Raw genomic sequence first — 20,954 nt, 5'->3', positions numbered from 1 at the left:
GCTATTAGGGATGAACTGAGTGTGGCAGGAGGGCGATTTTATAGATGAGGATGGGAGGGAATCCTGTTGGGATGATGTCCTATTTGATTAATTTGCCACATGAAGGGCATGTGGGAATGACCAGGTCAACACAGATTTTAATGTCACACTACTGGTGGCCATGCTTAGACCGTAGTGTTGAACATCAGATGAAGGAATGTGGAATATATGGAGTTTGCAAAATACTGAAAACTTAAGCCTCAACCATTCACTCTTACTGTATGTCCCCACCAGACGTGACAGGAAATTGCCATAGATGTTTTGAGACCTGTCCGCATAGGGCACAAGGGGACGCCTTACGTTCTTTGCTTGGCAGACTTATTATCTAAGTGAATTGAAGTCAAAGTTGCATATGACATCACATTGCGCTGTATCATTCCTAGAAAATACAAGCCAGTATCCTTATGGAAAACGGACCACAATTCACTGGGAGCATGATTGCACAATTTCTGTTGCAGAATGGTATTGTTCACAAGAAAATGTCAGTGTATCACCCAGAGGCAAATGGAGCGGTGAAATGAATGAATAGATTGGTCATGGAAGCCATATGTTTGACCATTGCATTGCTGAGGATTATGAAACCAGTGTCAGATCCAGAGTAGAGGGCATGTGTTTTTTTACCACACATCCCCATTGGCCAAACTCCTTTCCAGTTACTTGGGGGATGAATAACAGTGATAACAGTGTGCCACGTGTGATTTGAAAGGGATGGTAAGATTACAGTAGATGTGTTGACTATTGGGAGTGGGTGTTTTCAGGGCAAGCTAAAACCAGACACTAATGGGACGGTCAGAGGACTACAGGAACACTGTTTGTGGGTGGTGGATATTACATGAGAGTGCAGAAACCTGGGAACCACTATTCTAAGGGCTATTGAGGGTGGTGAGTGCATCGCGATTTCCTGTAGAGACGGAAAAGGGATATTTGTGCAATAAGAGAAATATTATCAAAGTCTAGGATATCCTATTTTCCTTCCTTACATTTCTCATGTGTCTGGCTACCTTTGGGAACGGAGGGGGGTGTGTTGTATCTGCTTTAGCATGTATCTAATTGATCATTCATTGCGGTAGAGTGTAGATAGTTTTTAATGTTGCTGTGAAGAGCCATGCAGTGCTCTGCTACTAGAATGTGAACTGCACCTCCAGGTTCTGCGCGAGGTAGTTGCAAAAGGCAGGCAGGAGCTGAAGATGTGCAAAGCACCCTCGTAGCCCACATTTTGTTTCCAGTCAATAGAGCTGTTGTAAGAACTACGTGCGTGGTTGTGACAGAATCGGGTGAGGACAGAATAGACTGAGCCTTTTTTTTTTTAATAAATAAAATGAGGGTAATTCTGTTTCTGAAAGGGAGGTCTGCTAATCAAACTCTGCTTTCAGAAGTGGCCCATACCAAAGCCATTGGTGAGCTAGTCTACAGACACCCTTAGCACCAACCCTGATGTGGCACAGGGCAGGCTCAAAGGTCATATGTGGATTTCTGGCAGCTGATGGAGCACAAGCAGACAGAGGTGGCTTTTTAATCTTTAGCAACTCTGATTCAAATATAATGATTATGGGCCTCATTCTGAGTTGGGCGCAAAGGTATTACCGGCACCGGTAAGGACAGCGGTGCCGGTAAACCCTTTGTGCCCTATTCCGAGGTCCCTTAGCGGGTCCCTCCTTTAACTCCTGGTCTGACCAGGCGTTATGGACAGTACCCATTAAGGGACTTCAGAGCTAATAACGGTACCGCAAACTGCAGTACCGTTATTAGCTACTTCCTGATTCCCATTGAGCCCTATGGGGGCTCAAATGGGAATGGGGAATGGATTTTTCAATGGGGACATAGCGGTCCCTCCAAGTTCGGAATGGACCGGTAAGTCCCCATTGCTCCAAGCCGGAGGCGGTACCAGTATTGGAGGCAGCCATGGAGCTAATTGCTCCATGGCTACCACCATACTCGGAATGAGGCCCTATGTGTCTTAGACAGCCTGGTGGCATGCACATCTTTAACTACAAGGCATAGCTTGCTGTATTTACAACTAAGGTCGCACAACTATACATACACAACAATTTATAGCATACAAGTGTCAGCTTTGTGAGCAGGCTCGGATATGGCAGCCTCATTACACGTTGTCCGGTAAGGGAATACCGGTACCGGTAAAGAATTACTAGTACCGGTAATTTCCCAAGCCAATCACGACCCTGACCCACCGCTATTAGCGGACCCGGTAAGTACGGTGCCACTAATAGCGGCAAGGCCGTGGGCGCCCGACCCCCATACCGGAAATAGCGCCATGGAGCTAATATCACGCCATCACAAGCCATGCAGACATGGCATTAGCGGCATGGAAAAGACCCCAAAATCCCTTACCGGCATGGCGCAAATAACGGCATCTAAAAGCACCCGTTAAGAGACCTGAGCAGTGTTCCCATCTGTCACAGATGGACACAATCAGCACAGGTGGAGGCAATGGAGACACGCATCACAAAAGAGCACACCACACCCCTTCCCACACCAAGATGGTCCCAATACCACCATCATGACATGGGCTTCAGTACATGATTGCAGTGCAGCACCAGCAACAACAGGCCGCACCAGAGGTGACCCATAACAGGTACCCATTCCTCACACCATACAGGCGATGCCAGCTATCCACTGAAGAGGTGGCTCCTAACCCCTGTACGGAACCCACAGAACCAGCAGGAAGAGGACTACAATATTGCACATACCCGTACCCGCATTGTGATAGAGCCGTCATTCGGCCTTCCAATGACAGTGCGCTGGTGCCTAAGCGGCCTGGGTGAGGCTCTCCTGTACGACTGTGACAAAGTGGCAAAGACAACCATGGCATGTGTAGAGCATCACAAAATGTGCATCTATTGGAATGTGCCTATGCCACTTGACATTGACATGCAACCACCAGATGAGGATGATGTGGATGGGGCTGAGTATGGGTGAAATGCTCCGGCAGGACATGCAAGAGGCGATGTCAAGGAGGCACACGATGTGCATCAGCATCTGAATCAGGAATTCCATCAGGTACAAAGGTGAAATTACATGGATGGAGATGGGTATTGTTGCCCTGGTGCATGTTATGAGGCCCACAAAGGACCCTGTCCACAATAAATGACACATACACAATGATGGAGATGACGCCTGGTTTTCAACTTCAGAACAGTGTATTGTGAACACAATGTGATAAAAATGTGCATGACTCTAACTTTCCACACACCCCAAGAACACCCTCTCCCCCCTCCCCCCACAACACCCCCAAGAACACCCTCTCCCCCTTCCCCCCCACAACACCCCCAAAAACACCCTCTCCCCCTCCCCCCACAACACCCCCAAAAACACCCTCTCCCCCCTCCCCCCAAAACACCCCCATGTGAGCCTTACAGTGCCTATGTGTGCTGCTCAACATGTGCCACCTAGTCCTTGCTGGACCTAAGCCACAGGGCCTCCTCCACCATTGGGTGGTTGTGACGTGGGGCACCTCAGGTTGCGCAGAGAGCGGCGCAGGGGGCATGTCTGCAGGGAACCCGAGGAGGAGGAGGTGCCCGGTTGATCCCGTGTTGGTGGTTGGTATTGCTGCTCCATGATGTCCCCAATACAGTTAATGGCCTGGCGGAGTTGGCCCATTTCCTGGCAGATCCTGTCAGTGCAGGCCTCAATGGCCTCCCTTGTTTGGCCTGCATATTTGCTGAGGTCATCCCTCAGACGGCCTGTCTCGGCCACATGCTGGGCGACCATTGCAGTAATGTCTGCCTGCCTCCGGCTGATGGTTGCAAGGTCAGGTTGGGCGGTATGTGATGTTGGGCTGGCTGCTGCGTCCTGGTCCGTTCCCCTGGCGTCAGGTGAGGACACCTGAGGGCTCCATGCCCCTTCAATGGTGTGGGTGTCATGTGCACCATGGCTACCTGATCTGGACGTTGCCCTTGGACTTTCTGCAATGGAATGTGTCGGGCTGGGGGAATGGCATTGATCTAGAATGTCAATTGCGTCCTCCTCGACAGTGAGCAGTGCGGTGGCTGCTGCCTCACCAGTAGAACTGGTAGCAGCAGAGTGCGTGCCCTCCGTGCGCATTTCACCTATGATGGGGCACACTGGCGTGGGTTCAGCAATAACAGCAGCCGTGCCCTCAAGCTGTGTGGAACTGATGCTCCTGCTGCTTTTGGGCCTCTGCTGATGGAGACTCCTCCCAGTTCCCCTAGAGGTGGTGGCGGTGTCACATTTCTCGTTCATCCTGGCCTTTTTGGCTGCTGGGGGGGGTACGTGTTTCAGTGCATGTGCCTTCAGTGTCTGTCGGTGATCCTGTTGAGGAATTAGGGTATATCAACGTTAATGGTTCTAGGTGCCTTATGCAGAATGTTCACGTCATGCTGCTCTATGCATTGGGTCCTCTTTATCATTGATTCTAGTAATGGGGATGTCGGGTTGGTCATGCATGGATGGGTCTCTGTTGCACGTGCATATGGTGATGCATGCATGTATGTGTGTGGCTGGATCAATGGCCTGGTCATAGACACATATTTGGGGGACCCCTCACCCTTCACTGTGCATTGTTCGATGTATACACTCACCTCCATCGGATGAAATGGCCATACCATCACACCATGCTCCATATCTCCGACTCCCTCTATGGATTCGAGTCCAATTGTGGAGGCACATGTCTCCTCCCACTCCTTCAGCTTCAACAGGGAATCTGCGCCACCTTCTGTGGCCATTGCCAGGTTACGGTTGGCCGTTAGTATGTTCCGCACACGGACCCGGAGGTCGTCCCACCTCTTGCGGCAGTCCTTGATACTGCGGGTGGTAGTGCCCACCGCACTGACATTGCAGGCAACTTCGGCCCAGATGGCCTTTTTCTTATTGATGGCCTCCCGCCGCATATCATTGGCGAAAACACTTCAGCATAAGCTGCAAGTGTCCCGGTCAACATGATCAGCTCCTCATTTGAGAATTTTTCTTTCCGCTGACGATCTGAAGATTTTATTAGCGCCTTGGGCATCTTCGGGCTTTCCTGGATGATTTCTTGTCGGAGTTCTCCGGAAAGAGTCCTGGATGCAGAGGATGGCAATGGATTGTGTTTTGACGTTATTTCCGGTTCTGGACCGCTATTTGCATGTACCGTGGGGGCGGAGGTGGTATCAGCACTTTGGTCGAAGCCGGTAAGGGGCATTTTGGGGACTTTTACGGCATGGCGCTATGCTCGTGTCTGCGAACTCGTAATGGGACGCTATTAGCGACCTCTTGCGAGGGCGGTCACGCTAATAGCGCCATGCCATAAAATTCCGATTTTTACCGGACAACGTGTAGTGAGGCCCAATGTGATGTATATTAGCCAGTGTGCTGATCACACTGAAGTCAGCAGACATGTGAAGGGACGCTATCGTAGCCAGAGGAGAGAGGAAGACTGATTTGTGTTTCTTGGTGCCCTAGTGCTAATGCTGTTCAAAATGCCACTTGCACTGGTGCACATTTTCTGTAATCTGGCCCCAGATGGCCTAACAATGAAGGAGGAGTGCAGCTGCCATGTTATTTGTGTTAATGGACTTAACACAAAAGAGAGAATACTAGTTTCATGTCAACCTGAAAAGGCGCTGACCAAGAGTCCATCCAGCCTCCCTCCCTCTTTTTTGGTGTCACGTACACTGGGGCCTGGTAAGGACAGTCGGATGTACCGGTCGCAAACAAGGGGCCATGTGAATCGACTTTAACAGACCTCTCCTTATCCCCCAGTATTTCGAGCACCGCCCTTAAATCAACAATCCCTCTCTAAAAATTCCCAGGGTGTCCAGCGCATCCAGGGGGCGGACTCTTGCAAGGGATGGGTGGGAGGGGGTGGTGGGCGTCCTAGGGGGCTCGGGGTGAGTTTGCTGGCTGGCAGCGCACGTAAACCCATTCATTGGTCAGACAGGGATGCAGGGCAGCGCAGCCAGGACCTGCACTGCAAACCAAAAGAACATTTTACGCAGCGCAAGGGTCCGCCATCTGTGATACGGTCGCGCCCCCAGCATCAGAAGACGAGAGGGGCACCAGGGCTCATAGCCTGCCCCTCCTGCACCGCAGGGCATCCAGGCCCCGCTGCACCAGAGGACCCCCAGCCACTCCTGCGCCAGGTCCCGTAGCATTCCCTGTGCCAGAGGACTCCCCACCCTGCAGCCTCAGGACACATACTCTGCACCCGTGCGCACTGGGATTCGTCGCCTGCGCCCGAGGCCACCCACCGTCTTCAGCACAGGAAGACGCCCTCGACCTCTTCACCAGGACCAGTAACGCCTACTGCAGCAGGGGTCGCCTGGCACCTCCTGCGCTCTAGGAGGTCCAGTCCGGTGGGATTCCCCTTCTGCAAGAGGACACGCTGATTCTCCGCGCAGGGCACGCCCGCTGCCTGCTGCGCCAGGACCCTTCTTGAACCAAGGGACCCCCGCTTCTGCGGCATCGGGACCCAGTTCTTCAAAAACCGGGAGCTTCGGTACTGAGGATTTACAAATACCTTCCGGAGAAGGTCTGTAATTCGGAAAAAGGTGGACAGGACCACTAGGGCAAAGAGGCCTTGAGCATAGCCAGGACTCTGAGCCCAAGAACTTTTCAGGAGCACCCGGGGTGAGGACACTCGTACCTCCAAAATCGAGGGTCGCCCTCGTTGCGCCACCAGGCGTTCTGCACACCGAATAAGGGGGCGCACGGGGACCGCCTCTACTGGGGCAGGCGACAGCAGCGCACCCCGTGCTTGCACACGCGGCACCTTCAGTGCCAGGGGAGCCAGGGCCCCCTTCACTGGGGCATTCCTTTCCTCCCATCCATCAATAGGGGGGGTGTCAAGTACCCCACCCGCCCCTCCTGCATAGACGCAGCAGTCACACGGCACCGGTGCACTCAGTTCCTCTTCAGAATACAGCACTCCCCGCACCACGACTCTTATCCCTCAGCGAAGCGGCCGAGAAACAGTCTCTCCATCTCCCACCGGACTCCACACCGGGGAAACCCGGATCTCCTGCGCCGAGACACCCAGCAGCAAGAGCGCAGGGGCACACCTTGCACCCCCAGACTCCAGGGGACCTAGAAACTGCACCAACCTACTGCCAGGGACACCCGGTTTCTCCGGACCAGGGACACTCATCATTCCCTGCACTGGACACCCGCATCCTGCACCGGAACACCCATCACTGCATGCACGATCACACCCTCCAAATCCTGCACTAGGACACCCAACTTCTCCTGCACGAGGACACCCCGCACCTTCTGATGGGGGCATGAATATATGCACGAGGACACCCAACACCTGCACGAAGGCACCCACGAACTCCTGACCCACTACACGGCAACACCCAACACCTCTGGCATTGACATACACCAATGCACTCTGCACTTGGGCCCCCAAGGATTTCTTCAATATGGCGCCAATCAACTACTAACCAAGACACCCAACTATTTCAGCAATAGTACATACACCACCTAATGCTCTGGAGGGGGGACCGAAGAGCCCCCGCATTAAGAAACCCGCTGATTACTATACTGAAAACCCCACATCTCCTGCACTAGTACAGCTAGGGCACCAAACACCTGCTACAGTGGGACTAACACCACCTGCATTGGGACACCAAGCAGATAGAACAAGGACACGCAAACACATCCTACACCGAGACACCCAACACCCACAGTAGTGCATTATCCCATAGCTACTACACTGTGGCACCCACCACCTACTACTCAGACCCACTCAACTCGGACACCCCAACACCTCCTACACCGAGACACCCAACACCCACAGCAGTGCATTATCCCATTGCTACTACACTGTGGCACCCACCACCTACTACTCAGACCCACTCAACTGGGACACACCAACACCTCCTACTCCGAGACACCAACACCCACAGCAGTGCATTATCCCATTGCTACTACACTGCGGCACCCACCACCTACCACTCAGACCTACTGAACTGGGACACCCCAACACCTCCTACACCGAGACACCCAACACCCACAGCAGTGCATTACCCCATAGCTACTACACTGTGGCACCCACCACCTACTACTCAGACCTACTGAACTGGGACAGCCCAACACCTCCTACTCCGAGACACCCAACACCCACAGCAGTGCATTACCCCATAGCTACTACACTGTGGCACCCACCACCTACTACTCAGACCTACTGAACTGGGACACCCCAACACCTACTACTCCAAGACATACCAACATTATAACTGCACTGGGAGACAACATCATCTACTGCACTAGGGAACACTAACACCTGTAACAGTGAGACACTACACTGGGGCACCTAACACCACCTGCACTGTGACACACAAATGCACCACAAACAGGAAACATAACGGGGTGCACAACACTCCCTGTACTAAGATAGCTTTTGTGCAGAAGCATCCCAGGGTGACAATCCTGTAGAGCCCATCCTCGGCAGAAGCTCCTCATCTGTATCACCAACCCCAGGGCTATCACCTTCTGCACAGGACATTCAGCATCGCCCAAAGGGACAGAGCAAGAGGATCACTAAACTGCTGACATCCCATCCTATTTACAGCTAACCAACACCAGCTTGGGGTCAGTGTCTGCATACCATATCCTGTACGCATTTCTCCAAAGAAAAGACCAGAGCCAGGAATCCACAGACCAAAGAAAACACCATCAGCCACATTCCAGAGCATCCGAGATTAAGGAAGCACAAGCAGCCCCATCCCAGGGACCCTAAGACTAAGGAAGCACCAGCAGTGCAATCCCAGGGAGCCTAAGACAAAAGAAGAAACAGCAGTCCAATCCCACAAAATCTCAGCCCAAAGAACCATCAGAAGTCAAATTCCTTGAGCTTCAAAGGCGGCAACATCCTTAGACTGGTTCTTGGGTGGTTAAGGCATTTGGGGAGTTTTGAAAACTTCACTCCCTGAGAAACACCAGCAACAGTCCCTAGGGAGTTCAGAGGACAGAAGAGCAGCCTCCAGATCCGGGGGAGCACCTGCACCGCCCGTGGTCACTAAGAATCACTGCCATGCTTCACTACCTTCTAATTCTCCCTGCATCCATGCTCCTGTTCTTTCAGCTCCCAGGCATGGCCTTTGGCCAGCGGGACCCTCGTCCTGGGCTCTGGAGACAGCGGATCCGCTGGGAGAACCGCGGGCGTGTGTACAGCCTGCTAAGCACGGGATCTGAATACCTGAGGGCCCATGATAAACGGCACAGCATCTACCTTTCTGCAAGGCAGCGGGATCAGGAGGCGGGCCCAGATTCCGGGACTCCAGACACAGCAGCTTCCAGGGCACCAATCCCAGAGGTCTCTGGCTCCAGGGGACCTCTGGTAACTGGCTCCAAGAGCAGCTCTGGGATTACTGACTCCAGTGGGCCTTCTGTCACTGTCTCCAGTGGCCCTGCCATCACTGGTTCACGTGCCCCGTTGGTCACTGGCTCCAGGGGCCCCCCGATCACTGGCTACAGGGGCTCTATGGTGGCTGGCGCCAGCGGGCCCAAAGGCAATAGTTTGAGGAACCAACCTGTCACTGCCTCCAGAGCTTCTGATGTCACTGGATCCAGGACCCCAGCCATTGCTGGCTCCAGGGGCCCTTCTGTGACTATTTCTAGGGGTCCACTGGTCACTGGCTCTATTCCTAGCACCTCGGGAGCCAGCCAACTGCATCCTGCCTCTGGGATTCCTGGTAGGCATCCTGAATCGCATGGTGTGCGGGATCAGACACCTGAAGCCAGGCAGCGTAACCCAGCAACCAGTGACGTCAACGACAAGTATCCCCAAAACAGCATCAATGACATAAAACAGGCTGATCCCAGTCACTATGCCATTATACAGGGAAATGCAAGCCACACTCAGGTGACAGAGCAGAATTCAAAGCCCAGTGGCGTGGCACCTGTAGCTTTTGTACAATATCACGTTTCCCGCGACAACGAGGCATTCAATGAGATCCTTCCGGGGCCGGTCAATATCAGATGGCAGAGCGGAGGAGGCCCAACCGATATAGTTACCCCGAAGGAGCAGCTAGTCCCCACCACAGCAAACCCTGTGACCCCTTCAGTGGAGGCGAGACGCCCCAGCACATCGGAGATGGTGGGAGATGATCCACGGAACCCCTACAAGAACCACAACACAGTACAGTACAACATCTACCCTCCCATGAGGCCTCGCATTGGTGGCCCCGGCAGCCGGAGACCAGGCTACGGCACGCGCTACTTCCAGAATGGTAAGGAGGGCCTGAAGCCAAGAAACAAGGAAAATAGGGTGCAAAGGCTGGGAGTGGGGGAAATGTATGCTAAGTGCAGTGCTCTTGAGGCTGACTGCAAAGTACGGTTCCCCTGAGGTAGACTGTGGGGGTTCAGATAAATAGCAGTACATTGCATTGGGTGGAGAATTCCCGCAGCAGGTTACACTCGGCGCGTAACACTTGGCGCAGACTACTCTGGGTGCGAAGTAGCTTGCATTGAGCCAATAGCTGCAATGTCCCTTTGCTGCAGGCCACGGAGCACTAGGGTACAGGTTACGCTGGTGCAGAACTATGAGGACATGTTATGCTGGTGAAGCAATTTAATTGTAAATCTTGTCACATTTTGATGCAGAACTTTGTGGGGCTTCTTCTCTTTCCATGCAAAGATCTGCAGGGCTGGGTGCATTTAGTCACAGAGCTCAGAGGGAAGCATTTACAAAGGTGCAGGGCTCAGACTGAGTGGCTATTTACCTTAAATGCAGGGGACAGTTCCATTGGGTAATGAGTGCTGAGTAGTGCAGCGCTCTGGGGTGCCACGCTCTAGAGTGCAGAGCTCTGGGGCCTTTCTCCACTGCGCGCTGAGCTCTGCGGCTGCTTGTTACATTGGGTTCTTACTATGTGCACGCCTCTGGAGGGATTTCTATTTTAGTTGCGGACATTTGCAGAGCTTGTTAAAATAGGTCTAAAACTTAAAGTTTGAGGGGGATCTTTCTCTGGATGTGGAGTTCCGGAGCTTTGTTATATTGGCGGTAACAGGATTTTTGGCCGCGCTATGATTTCATCGAGGGAGAATTGGTCGAATGTGTTTTGCTGCAATTTACCACAAATGTATGTGGGAGTGGGTAGGGGAATAATAAAGGTAGGGGGTGAGTGGGGGAGTTACGGGGGTCTCCCACCCGCATTGATTTGCAGTAAAATGTACTTAAAGAAATAAAATCGACCAATTCTCCCACAATGAAACAAATTCGAAGAAATCACACAGAACCATATCATTATAATTTATAATTGTTCTTTTATAACGCGCGCAAGACCAGGATTAAAACCTGGGTTTCAATGCGTTGTCTTGCTTCCAAGACAAACGTGGTGCCCTGAGCTATCCTCCTGGCCCCAATTTGCCGACAGCTTAAGGGGCTGGATGTATTCTGCCCAGAGAAGCTTGCAACAGTGCTTGTGACACTGGATTTTGGTGCAGGCCACATTTTGGTGCAGGCCACATTTGTCCAGAGCTCTGAACGGCGCGTTAAATAGGGGTTGTAATCTATATAAGGCAGTTTACATTGGGTAGATCGCTCTGAGTGACTTCCTTAGGTACCTAAACCTGGGCTTCGTTCCACTGGGGACATTACTTCCTGTTTAGGGTTCAGCAAAGTAGGGTTAGGTGCATAGCTCTGCTAAGCCTGTTACATACATGTAGTTGTGTCATTGGTATTACCCAAATTGACCTTTTACAATTGACCTTTTGCACAATTGACCCAATTATAGTGGTCCTAATTGACCTTCTGCACAAATGACCTTTATATTATTTTAGTTATTTTATATATGTATTGGGTTGGTTTTTAGATTATAAATAATATAAGGGGATTGGGTGGGGGGTTGCAGGGGTTTTGGATTGGGTGGTGGATTGCAGGGGGTTTCTCCTGCATATATGTCCTAATTGACCTTCTAAATTAGGTCAATTCTCCCGAGGTCAATTCTCCCGAGGTCAATTGTGAAAAGGTCAATTAGTATACAACCGTGTCACTGGGCACTAAGGTATGGGCCTTGTTAGATTGTGTGCAGGGCTCCTAAGGACATGCTCCATCATGTGCAGAACTCTGAAGGACAGGTTACACTAGTCGCAGAGTTCTGGGGGCTGGGGGGGAGGAGTTTAGGGGGGATATTGGCATCGGATGCTAAGCCCTGGGTGGCTTGTCACATTGGCTGCAGACCTCTGGAGTTCTTGAGCACTGAGGTGTGTGGGGAACGTGTTGCAGAGAGCTCCGGGGGGCAGGCTACAAAATAGGCAGGCCTCTGGGTGGTTTGTTACATAAGGTACAGAGGTCTAGGGCCTATGCATTGCATGCTGATTGGCTCTTTGCTACACTGGGTGCAGAGCTCTGCAGAACCGGCTATCCTGGGTGTAGAACTCTGGGTGATTTGCTGGGTTATGTGCACCACTTTGGGGCCTGTTCACTGGACACCGTGGCAGAGGGGTATTGTCACATCATGTAAAGGGCATTGGTGGCAAGTTACACTGAGTCTCCGTTGTTGACCACTCTGTCCACTCTCTTCCATGCATGGTTACTGTTGACACAATCCTCCTCTGATCGGTTCCTCTCCATTTAGTGGCATGGAAGTAGGCCAGCTTGTCTCCCATTTCTCGAGCATGGTGGCTTTCAAGGGCCAAGCTCTGCTCCCCAGGCCTCATTTTCCTCTTATCTATTCACCTTTCACATTTTGTGACCATACCTCCTCCTCCTTCCGTTCCTCAAGTTTTGGCTGCCCATCCAAAATAACCTCTCTGAGCTCATTCCCCAAACTGTCTTTCAGGCCGCCTGGCATTTTCTTCATCATATCCATTTCAACAGAGCTCTTGCTTCTCTCCTCTTATTCCTGTCTCTCATTCTCTCCCTCATCCTCTCCCTATGCCCCCTCTCTGTCTCTCTCTCTCGCTCACTCTCTCTCTCCCTCTCTTGTCAGTATTCCCTCTCTTTCCTGCTTAGTCACAACCTGACATCCCTCAGGTATGGTCGACAGCCACAGCAATGCTTCGCCTAAGTCCTGCTGGCTGCACTCGCTATACGCTGCCATAGCATTTTCCCATTGGTGAATTGCTTTGGAGAGAGGAAGGAAGCCTGTAAAGCACTAACAAACGAGCATTGGCAAAGACAACACTTTTGGCTTTTGTGCAGGAATGCGATAAGCATTCTCCAAGACAGGTTTCTAAATTAAGGGGAGTTTGGAGCTATTTAGCTCCTGCTTATAGCCTAGAAGAGCCTGGTTAGCAGGAAACCAACAGCTGTCAGGAGCTACCTTTAGCTCCCCAGGCCAACTGATGCAGAACAAACATACCTGTGTGAATGTAAGTCTTTGCCTTTGGGAGAATTCTTAAATAAGCATTAGGCCACATCTATGTGACATTGGAAGCATGAGGGGCCATAAATAATGGACAGTTATATTTGGGTATCTTATGTGTAAGTTAGATTTGCGGAACGCTGTGTACTAGCTCCTCAACCTGCCATTGTAGCACCTGGTCCCTGGCTAATGTTGGATACCCAGGAACTGCTTTTAGCTCCTGCTTATCCAATCTTAATTTCAATCCCTGCAAGGGCTGCTATGATGGCACTATTTGGCCATAGGATGGCAACATACGGAACATTGCATGATTATTTAAGTATAAAATACCAGTTTTTGGCAAATGCTTATTTAATACTTATACACTAGACTTGGCTTTGTAAATGATTGTTTTTAGCAGGACTGCAGTGCAAGGAATATATATATAAATGAAGTGGCTAAAGGCACACTTGGCTAAGACATTTCTATTGCACTAGTCGAGCACTGAAGCAACAGTTAAGCTATGAACTCCAAACAGAGTACTTAGAAATAACTTTGGCATGCCAAGCATGATGTCACTGCCTGATAGAGCTAACTCCAAGAGACCCCAAGAGAATCTGTTTTGGGTATATGGAGGCAGGTAGTGGGTGAGAATGACCATAGGGATTACCATTGCCATGGGAACACACCCAAACAACCCCATACGCCATGTGTCCTTCTTCACATGTCAACCCCCTCCTAACTGTGCTAAAATTGCAATAGTTTTGACTTCTAAGTGGTGCAGAAGTGCCACCTCATAGCCAAAACCAATAAGATGTCTTTCTGCTCAATTTAAAGTATATGTTCATTGGTTAAAAACAATCTTATTTTCAATAACAGGGAAATGGCAAAAACTGAAAATATTGTTTATTGCTCCCATTGCATTTCTAAAGGGGCAATTGCTGATCCTTCGTTGCTTGCCATGAAGTAATGAATCGTGAGACAGCTCTCTCCAGTAACCTGAAATGTACCAGAGCCTTTTAGCTACTTTGCTGTTTTCTGAAAAAATGAGCATTATTTATGCAGATTTATGCAGATGTTGGATTGAGGAGATGAATCGCTTTATTTGAATACTTAATGAGATCATGACACCATGCTGAATGTTCACTTGGATTCATTGAAGCGACACATGTGGATATATTTCTTAATGAAAATTCGGACCACCACCTCATCCGTGTCAACCTTAATATTGGTGGAAACACATTAATGAAAAACGTTGGAAACATGGGACCAGAGAGGTAAGTATAACAAGCATTGGCAAAGCTAACCGTTTGCGCTTTTGTGTACAAATGGGATCTACATTTGCCAGGCACTGCCATAATGGTACTGCATCCCCATAAGAAGGCAGTGGTTGGTAAATGGTACTAGTACATGGCCATATTATGGTAGAACCTGGCAAATGCCCATCAAATGCTTATACACGAGTCAAAGCTGTAGGCTTTGCAAATGCTGTGTAACAGGTTGGATGTTTCGGTCAAATTTCATCTCCTATCTTCACTTCCCATAACAATAGTTTTGGCATACAGGCAGGGCATTCAGAACCCCCTGGTAGTCCAAACTAAAAAGTGGCATTTATGTCCTGTGGCACGTTACATAACAATGGTATGGAAATTCGACAGAAATAGATTCTTAACTATCATCTCTGCTTCAAAATCGCATGCAGTGACACCCACTGTCGCTCTTCTCCATGCACACATGATTAGTAATCGACAATCCACTCTATTCATACAGGGTCTTTTTCAGTTTAGAGCCAAATTGCACAGACGGGACTATTGGCCTCATTCCGAGTTGGCCGGTACACGGTAAAAGTGCTGGTAATAACGTTTACACTTTTTTATAGGACCGCCCAACTACAACTTTGTTGGTAGGGGTTAAGAATTTACCTCGAGCTAAGACCCGGCAAAGAAACTGCCTGTATTACCTGCAAAATCGCTAACACCCGGCAAAGAAACTGCCTGTATTACCCGCAAAATCGCTAAGACCCGGCAAAGAAACTGCCTGTATTACCCACAAAATCTCCCCATGGAGCCCCATAGGACTCCATGGGGAGATTTTGCCGCAGTTACCACCCATGTAATCTGGGGATGGGGATTTACTGCCGTTACCGGCACTTGTAATGAGCCAGTAATTGTGGCAGACAAAGTGCTGGTAATGGCAATTCCATTTGCCAGTATTCCAGCAGATTTACCGCCAGAATACCAGCAAACTTGTAATGAGGCCATATAACCATTTGCACGGCCGTAAACACAGGTGAAATAAACTTTACACTTTCCATCATGTTTTTCTAATCAACTGTAATATACATTTTGTGTTTTTGGATTTTGCTAGGATGTACTCCAACTTTGCTGTGCTGCCTTCTCCCCGTGCCCCTGGGGGGCTTGACATTTGTATCCCCACTCTCACAGCACAAAGTCTCTGCAGCCTGTTGTTAGTTCCACAGCTCCTTGTCTCACCCTTCACTGCTTCAGGTCACTTTCCCCATCATGCATCTTTCTTTGCTGACCCCTTTAGCTCTCGGCCCCTCTGCACCGCCCAACCACATAAATGGATGCATTGACCACACCAGCTCTTCTACCACCCTTTGGAACCCTCCTTGCTTTGTGCCAGGGCCTCTACAAAATTAGCTGCCAGTTGAGGCCAAGGTTGTGCCGCCAGCACCTCCATTGTAGTTCATCTGGCAACAGTACTTTGGTGGGCTTGTTACATTGGTATGTTTGTGATGAATCAACTTCCGGGCCACTAGTGGCCTAGGGATGAATATCTGTTTCTAAACCATCAATCAGCCCCACACCTCTAGTACAACAGAAGGGATCCGAACAGATTGGAAACACAAGCAAATTATAAATCTCCTTGTCCAATTTTGGTAGCGTGGCTTATTTCCTCAAGGTTGTGGATCGTTGGTTAGTTGCAACACAGCGAAAATACAGTTATTACCCAATGATAAAAGGGACTGTCCAGTCAAGGTTGTATAAAAATATCTACTTCATTATTATTCCAACAGACAGTTCTAGGACACTACAAAATACAGCCCACCCTGCAAAGAAAGACAGTGAACAAATAATTTCCCGAAGGAAAGGTATGCACTCTGGATACTGACAGGAGGGTAGTCTGTAAAACAATCAGTCTTAACTGTTCAAGGTTATTTGGTTTCAGCACCAAGGGAGCAAGTGGTCGTAAATGCCACTAGGGGCCTTTGGAGAAGGACCAGGGGTACAGAACCACAATGTGCCTGGTGCTTGAGATAATATTGATGCTTGACAGCGTCAAGTCGTTTCCAGGACGCTTTGCAGCTCCTGCAACAAAGTTCAAGACGGAAGACAGCTGTGGTTATCAGGCAGCAGGCAGTTTGGCAAGCAAGGCTGGAAGAACAGCTGCAGGCTGGCCTACACGATGGCTCGGGGTCAAGAATCATTGTGTCTGTGCTGGTTGGCGGATCTGGAACACTGGCCGAGGCATCTCGGATGGCTTTAGTGGCTGCAGCATGACAACAGTCAGTGGTGTAGCTGGTCGCGGTTTGAGGGCTCGTCTGCATCGAAAATGTTCTTCAAAGATGGATGCTGGTTGATGCTTGTTGTGGCATTCCTCGTAGCTTCTTCATAGGGCCCCGCTTGTCCTTTAAGGCGGACGGCCCAAAGCTGAGGAGAGTGTTTGCAGGCAACGGCCTTGTCCTTTGTTCAGAGACTCTCTGGCACTTCCCACCTAGGAAGCTTGATGGAAGAACCTAGCAGGGCACACTGTGTGCTGGCTGGGTACCAGTTCTGGAGCTGCTGGATGGGTCCTCTGAGTCTGGTATCTCCCTCTGTTCCATGGGAGATGTTTAGTGGAGGGATCTCCCTTCCCTCTTGGAAATCCTGGTCTTCCTTCACTGGCGGAAGCTGTTAGGCAGACTGTACCTTCAGACAGGGTCCAAATGAGTCCTTATTCTTCCTCCTTTCAAAGTCGTTGGATGTTCTGCCAAAAGAGGGTCTCAACCCTCTTTTAAAGCCAAATGGGCCCCAGTGATTGGTGCAGGCTAAGCCTACCTTAATGGAGCAATCCTGGGTCCCCACCAACAATCTTCTGTTATGCATGAGGTCACAACCAGTGTGTTTTGCAACAGGAAAGGTAAGGGGTGACAACATGTTCTACTAAGTCCCACTCATCTTCCTGTCTGTTGTGGATCAAAGTGTCACTCTGGTTAATTGAGCTCTCTGTGACTCCTGATCAAAGCGCATGTCTCCCTTGAAGTTTGTGGTGAGAACAGACTTTCTGTTTCCCTCAAATCACATACTTCTTCCATCTGAAAGGGGGTTGCACTGCAGGGGTTGCCTTCTGTAAACAGTTGTCCCAGGCATGATATTCACTGCCCTTCATACAGAAGGGTGGGAGCTAGCTTCAAGCTGGCACACTGCATATAAAAAATGTGTTGAAGTTTCCTGCCCTTTATTAGTTCTGTGAACATGCCTTCTCGCAGGCCTGCTTCAATTAACTCTCATCAGTATGCGCTGCCACCACACATAACTTAACAATAGGCAGGGTGGAACAATTGAGCCTTTGATATTTTAATTAGCCTGGCCATGGCCAGAGGAAGGTGTTGCCTTCCCCCTTTTTGAGATACTTTGATGTACCCATGACTGTCACATTCCAGCTGAACATGACAGGAGGTCTGCACCGGTAGGCTGTGTCCCCCAGAGTACACTTGACTATGTGCTTGTTGTGCGAGGAGCATTGGGAAATGTGTGCAGATTAGCCCCACACATTTCCCAGAGGTTTATCTACCAACAATCCATTTCTTTAAAACAATTATCAAAACAGCCCAGGCGAGTGCACACTCCCTATGCGGATGGTCGAATTCCTCACAATGTTATCTTATGTCAAGCAGTATTGGTTGAGAGTACTTAAGGGGAAGGTTAGAGTGGGCTGATAGAACATTCGGGGTAGGTTACATTTGGTGACGAGTACTTTGGAGTTCATGCCATATTTTGTCGAGAGCTCTTAGCAGGCAAGCTACAATGTAATATGAGCTCTTAGTTGAGTCAGGTTATCTTGGGTTGTGCACTATGCAAGGGATTGTTTACATTGGGCTCACAGGAGGACAATCGCATTGGGTTCAGCCCTCATTGGATGCTGGGTACATTGGGTTGAGCGCTCTTAGTAAGCTGGATGCATTACGTAGTATGCTCTTACGGAGCTTGTTGTATTGAGTTGACAGAACTTAGGCGGTCAGTTGCATTGGATTGAATGTTCTTAGGAGGCCGGTTGCATTGGGTTGAAAGATCTTTAGAGGCCAGTTCCATGTGCTTGAGAGCTCTTTGGTGGCATGTTGTATGGGGTTGGGTGCTTTTAGGCGGCTGGTTGCATAGAGTGCAATGTTCTTACAATGCTGGTTGCATTGGGATGAGTGTGTGTAGCAGCCTGCTTCTATTGGGGAAAGAGCTTTTGGGAGGCCAGTTGCATTGGGTTGCGAGCTCTTTAGAGGCTATTTGTATTGGGTTGGTTAGGGGGCTCATCATATTGACTTGAGACATATGATGATGAGACAGTTGGACAGTTGGGGGACAGTTGTATTGGATTTAGTGCTCTTTTGGGGCGAGATATATTGGGGTGGGCGCTCCCAGGAAGCTGGTTGCTTTGGGGTGAGTGTTCGTAGGACGGCAGTTGGATTGTTTGAGAGCTCTTTGAAGCCGGTTGCATTGCATTCAGCGCTCTAACGAGAGTGGTCATATTGAGTTAAAGACTTTGCGGAGGCAAGTTGCATTAGGCTGCAAGCAGTTAAGGAGATGCTTACACTGAGCACAGAGCTCTGGTAGGCAAATCACTTTTTTGTTTTTTGAATGATTATTTGGGATGTTATGGAAACTGTACAACATTAGTAACTTAGCTCAAATACATACAACAAATAACACCAACAGGGAACAGTGAACTGCAAGAAATGTCAGAAACGTAACACGGATTAATACATCAAAGGGCTACTATTTCTCTTGACATGTTTGCTTCCAATCATTTTGCAATTCAATTGGCATCAATAGTCTTTGTATTCATGAAAAGCACAATATTTAATTAGTGTTGATGTTTTTTGCATTTATAAATGACAGTGGGCCTCATTAGGACCCTGGCGGTAAGGGGTCTACGCCAGCGTTAGCTGCGCCGACCCCTTACCGCCAACTACGAGTTCCCAAAGCGCCATGGTCACTTCTACGCCCGCTTTTTGCGGGCGGAGAAATCCATGGCGCTATGGGACCTTGGTGTTAATTACGCCACCGTAATGTACGGTGGCGTAATTAACGCCTTCCCCACTCCCATTGAGCCCTATGGGGCCGAAATGGGAATGGGGAAGGGTAAATGGGTCAATGGGGACTTACCGCCCCGCCAACCTCGGAATGGGGCGGTAAGTCCGCCATCCGCCATGGCGTAAACGGACTTTACGCCATGGCGGAAAAGTCCGCCGATGGCGGAAAAAATCCGCCAGGGTCCTAATGAGGGCCAGTATCGGGAGTTGATTACGGCTGCCTCTTTACACATTTTGCTAAAATGCGCACAACTGATTTAATTTCCTTTCAACAAAAGAAAAAACAAGTCATTAGACATTAGAGCTGTCATGTCACAACCCTTCCACAGCAGTAAGATGCTTGAGCCAGTCTTAATTTTAAAACATCAGCCACCTGGGGGACACATCTTCGTCAAATATGGTTGCAATCCAGCACTTTATGTCGAACACCGATTTGCCAATGCCAACAATGTGTTGCCATGTAGGCACGATTCACTTTGTGCATCGACAATAAATGTTAATTTCAGTCACCTTTACAATAGAAAAAAAAAACTTTCCAGGGCAGGTTACATTAGATGTAGCGCTTAGCAGTGTAGGGTGGAATACCTCTGGTATCATATTCCATTGGGTGCAGAGGTCAGGAGTGCACGTTGCTACCTGTAGGAGCAACACATTATACAGGGTGCAGAGCTCAGGTTTGGAGGTTGAATAGCTACAGAATCATATTACATTGGGCGCAGAACACAGCGACTGAAGGTTATATTTACATACATATGGGATCATATGACATTGGGTGCATAGGTCAGGGATCGAAGGTTGCATACCCAAGTCATCATATGACATTGGGTGCAGAACACAGCGATTGAAGGTTACATACCTATGGGATCATATGACATTGGGCGCAGGCTCAGGGATTGTAGGTTTCATACCCATGGGATCATATGACATTGGGTTCAGAGCTCAGGGATTCAAGGTTGCATACCCATGTCATCATATGACATTAGGCGCAGAACACATCTATTGAAGGTTACAGGCCTATGCGATCATATGAAATTGGGCGCAGAGCTCTGGGATTGAATGTTGCATACCCTTGGGATCATATGACATTGTGTGCCGAGCTCAAGGACTCAAGGTTGCTTACCTATGTCAGCATATGACATTGGGCGCAGAACACAGCGATTGAAGGTTGCATACCTATGGGATCATATGACATTAGGTGCAAAGCTAAGGGATTGAAAGTTGCATACCCATGGGATCATATGACATTGAGCGCAGTGCTCAGGGATTGAAGGTTGCATACCCATGGGATCATATAACACTGGGTGCATGGCTCAGGGATTGAAGGTTGCATACCCATGGCATCCTATGATATTGGGTGCAGAGCTCAG

At 49.5% G+C, this 20,954-nt stretch overlaps 1 protein-coding gene across 1 annotated transcript in view; it reads left to right on the top strand.

The window, feature by feature from the left end:
* The first annotated feature begins 5,958 nt into the window (after positions 1-5,958).
* LOC138574403 (lysyl oxidase homolog 1-like) overlaps positions 5,959-20,954 on the top strand; it is an 84,525-nt gene continuing 69,529 nt past the window's right edge. The window contains exon 1 of the mRNA XM_069649405.1: positions 5,959-10,226. Within this exon, the coding sequence (XP_069505506.1) occupies positions 9,029-10,226 (1,198 nt within the window). The 5' untranslated portion in view covers positions 5,959-9,028. The remainder of the gene's footprint in view (positions 10,227-20,954) is intronic.

Source organism: Ambystoma mexicanum, chromosome 1p, assembly GCF_040938575.1.
Source record: "Ambystoma mexicanum isolate Mex_15411 chromosome 1p, UKY_AmexF1_1, whole genome shotgun sequence".
NCBI classification, from domain to species: Eukaryota; Metazoa; Chordata; class Amphibia; order Caudata; family Ambystomatidae; genus Ambystoma; species Ambystoma mexicanum.
This window is presented reverse-complemented; position numbering and strand designations above follow the sequence as displayed.